Source organism: Microtus ochrogaster, unplaced genomic scaffold (genome assembly GCF_000317375.1).
Source record: "Microtus ochrogaster isolate Prairie Vole_2 unplaced genomic scaffold, MicOch1.0 UNK5, whole genome shotgun sequence".
Lineage (NCBI taxonomy): Eukaryota > Metazoa > Chordata > Mammalia > Rodentia > Cricetidae > Microtus > Microtus ochrogaster.
The window spans coordinates 1,437,173-1,440,499 of NW_004949103.1; the positions used below are offsets into that span (position 1 = coordinate 1,437,173).

At 53.4% G+C, this 3,327-nt stretch overlaps 1 protein-coding gene across 1 annotated transcript in view; it reads right to left on the reverse strand.

Annotated features, from left to right (window-relative positions):
- Cpz (carboxypeptidase Z) overlaps window positions 1-3,327 on the reverse strand; it is a 21,625-nt gene that overhangs the window by 7,366 nt on the left and 10,932 nt on the right. The window contains exons 5-7 of the mRNA XM_005365922.3: window positions 2,540-2,736; window positions 1,789-1,950; window positions 1,078-1,236 (exon numbers count right to left, since the gene is read on the reverse strand). Of these exons, the coding sequence (XP_005365979.1) occupies window positions 1,078-1,236; window positions 1,789-1,950; window positions 2,540-2,736 (518 nt within the window). The remainder of the gene's footprint in view (window positions 1-1,077; window positions 1,237-1,788; window positions 1,951-2,539; window positions 2,737-3,327) is intronic.

The window sequence follows — 3,327 nt, forward strand, 5'->3', positions numbered from 1 at the left end:
TAGCTCTGTAGCCCAGGCTGGTCTCGAACTCACAGAGATCTGCCTGCCTCTGCCTCCCGAGTGCTGGGATTAAAGGCGTGAGCCACCACCGCCCAGCTTGTGTTTTGTTTTTTGTTCTGTTTGTTTTGTTTGTTTTCCTCCATGGGCAGAGGACCCTCAGAGTAGGAGGGAGCAGTCCCCTCTGCCATTGTGGCCCAGGAACAGGGAAAGGACTAGGTAAGACCACTTTGCTAAGTGTTTGGGATGGGGGGTGGGGGTAAGGGAAGTTGTTTCCCCTGGCCAATTGGCTCAGAGATCAGGGAGCTTGGTGCCTGGCCCTCATCCCTCCTGGATGGTACCTACCTCCAGGTCCCTTCCTCTATGTTTGCACTGAAAACTGCCCTGGAGGGTAGGCCAGGCTCCCTGCACCCATCTGATTCTCCAGGAGGCCGGACTAGACACCAAGCTCAGACCTGCACAGGCTCCTCTGGGACAGGAGCCTGCAGCCTCCAGTGATACAGGAGGGGATGGAGAGCTGTCCCCAGGCCTGGGGGACACCAGGAACAGCTGAATCCTCACTCCACGCTGCTTTCTCATCCTCACAAGGCAGAGATCAGTTACCTGTCTCCTTGCAAACTCAGGGCTGGGTAGCACAGCAAGGCAGCTTTAAGGTTGAGAGTGCCTGGAAGGGTCCCAGTGTCACGTAATCTCACCCACGGTGAGGAAAACAAACCTGAGAAATCAGGGTCTTTGCCTAAGGACCCCTGTAAGCAGCAGAAGGCCTAGAGCCCTACCCCTAATCTCTACCCTCAGTTTAGAGCCCACTGGTTACCATGCATGTGGTGGCACTGCCCCCTACTGGTGTGGTCTGGAATAACATGAGACACATCAACACAGGGAGAAGCTGTGGCACAGGGAGAAGAGGTTGGTGACATTGAGAAAGAGCTTTTCTCTGCTTGACTGGGCACTTCCTGGAGCGGGACAGCAAGCAAAGAGGCTGCTGGGGGTTCAACAACACCTATGTCTCCATGAGTTAGAACAGAATGACTGTGCTCGCCGAGAACGCCTGCTCAGGCTAGTCACCATTTCATCTCTCACCTTCTCATCGGGCGTGGGAGAAAACATCTTTTCCTCGTGGGGGTGCTTGGAGAAGTCGAAGGGATAAGACACCACCAAGTCACCCCCATGCAGGCTGGCTGAGAGGACGAAGGGAATGGTCTGTATCCACTTCATGATGGCCTTGGTCTCGGGGGCCACCTGCGGGGAAGGAAGCGCTGCTTTAGGGATCTGCCCGCTTCACTGACCACCCAACGTTCATGTCTTTCCCACCCACACCAGACCCAACAGAACTCCTGGCCAGCTGCTACAGTTCTCTCCGGTCACCATGGAGTTCCTGCTGGTCATTCAGGCTGGAACTCACTTTGCCCCTCCTGGTCAGGTCAACTTCCCAGGCATCTGAGGAGCATCCCCCGCCCGACCCCAGCTCCTGACTGCTCTAATGCTCTGTCTGCATTAGACCCCACTGGCTTCAGAAGTTGTTCTTACATTAAGCAGATTATTCTAGCTACAGAGGAGAGAACTCCTGTCATGCTTGGCTCATACTTAAGGGGAAACTCAGGGACTCTGGGAAAGTGTCTGGGTCATGAGTGCTTCAGCAGGATGCAGGCCTGTGTCAGCCCTGCTGGAGACCAGAGGATTCCAATACATCGTTCCCTGGTCCAGCGAGGCATAAGTCTAACTCGCAAGCCCTCGAGAGGGACCCCTGGAGTCCCTAGCTCAGAGAGTGGGCTCTAGCCACACAGCTCCTACCTTACCCCACCAGTAGTACTGTGAGATGGGGATGTGGTCTGTGCGCACACCACGAGCGGAGGCCAGTCGGTAGTACTCCGAGGTCAGGTCAGGGAAGTTGCGGTTTAGATCCAGGTTCTGTGCGTTCTGCCTCCCACTGGTCCAACCGTTGTAGCCAGCACCCTGAACACAAGGGCCCAGCCAAGGATCAACAACTCTCCCCCACACACACACACATCTTCCAGCCCAGCTGGGCTGAGGGTCAAGCAGGACTGTGGCTTCTGTGGCTTCATTGATGGGCCCTTCCTCCCACCTCCTACCCCTCCACACAGCCTTTCCCCGACCCCTCAGCATCATTGCTCCCACTGTTCTCCCACGCCTGGGTACCTGCCCTGCCCCACCATAGCACCCTATGCCACTGGCCTTTTGCCTCCCTTGGCTCTCATCCACGTCCTTCTGTCCCTCCTTGTAAACTGCCCTAACCCCCACCAGCACACTTTCCTGTTGTGACGCTTTCCCTGATTTTTCGTGATTGGCAAGAATTCTATCACTGAGCTACATCCTCAGCCCTGTCCTAGAACAACACACCAAGCTCTGCTCTGTCGGTACCCATCCTGCCCACCCATCAAGTAGAACGCTGCAGTACTGCTGCTTGCTCAGTCCTGGTCACCTGGAGAGGTGGCTGCAGACAGACCCTCATCAACAACGAATAAAGTCAGAGGTTAAGAGTGTCAGAGGAAGCGGCCCATCTCCAGGCAGCAGGAGCTCCCACCTCTGCAGCTGCCACCTCGTAGCCATCAGGGTTCATGGATGGCAGCAGGTGGATGCGGGTGGTGTTCAACAGGCGCTGGATGCGGGGGTTGCCCAGCAGGTACTCAGAGCACAGATACTGGGCCAGATAGATGAGCATCTCCCGTCCCGCCACCTCGTTGCCATGGATGTTGCCAATGAGCTTCACCTCAGGCTCCACTGCAGGGAGAAACTGTGACGTGGGGTGTTGTCTCACAGGCTTGGTAGGACTGATTCCTACCAAAAGTCTCCGAGAATAATGAGTTATCTAGGCACTTACTTCTTGAGCTCATTTCTTATGTTTAGCCACAATGATTAGCCATAAGTAAAGGATGCTACAATCATAACTGATGCCATTGATTTGTGTAACTTCTATTGACATCCTTTGTCCATATTTGTGCAACAAGTCAAACACTTCAGGGCTTACTAGGTAAAATAGCTGGCCCTGGGAGGGGAGGATGAATAGATGCATGGATGAGCAGATGAGTGGCTGGACAGATGGATGAGAGGATAGATGGACGTATGGATGGATGAGTAGATTGAGGATGGATGGATGGATGGATGGATGGATGGATGGATGGATGGATGGACGGGTTGGTGGTTAAATAGACAGATGGAGGAACAAATGAATAAACAGATAAATTAATGGATGATTGGGTAGATAGATGGATCAGTAGATGGTTTGATGGATGGATGAAAAAATGAATGAGTAAATGGATGGATGAATAGATGAATGAATAAAATATTGAATGATGGATAGAGGAAAGGGTA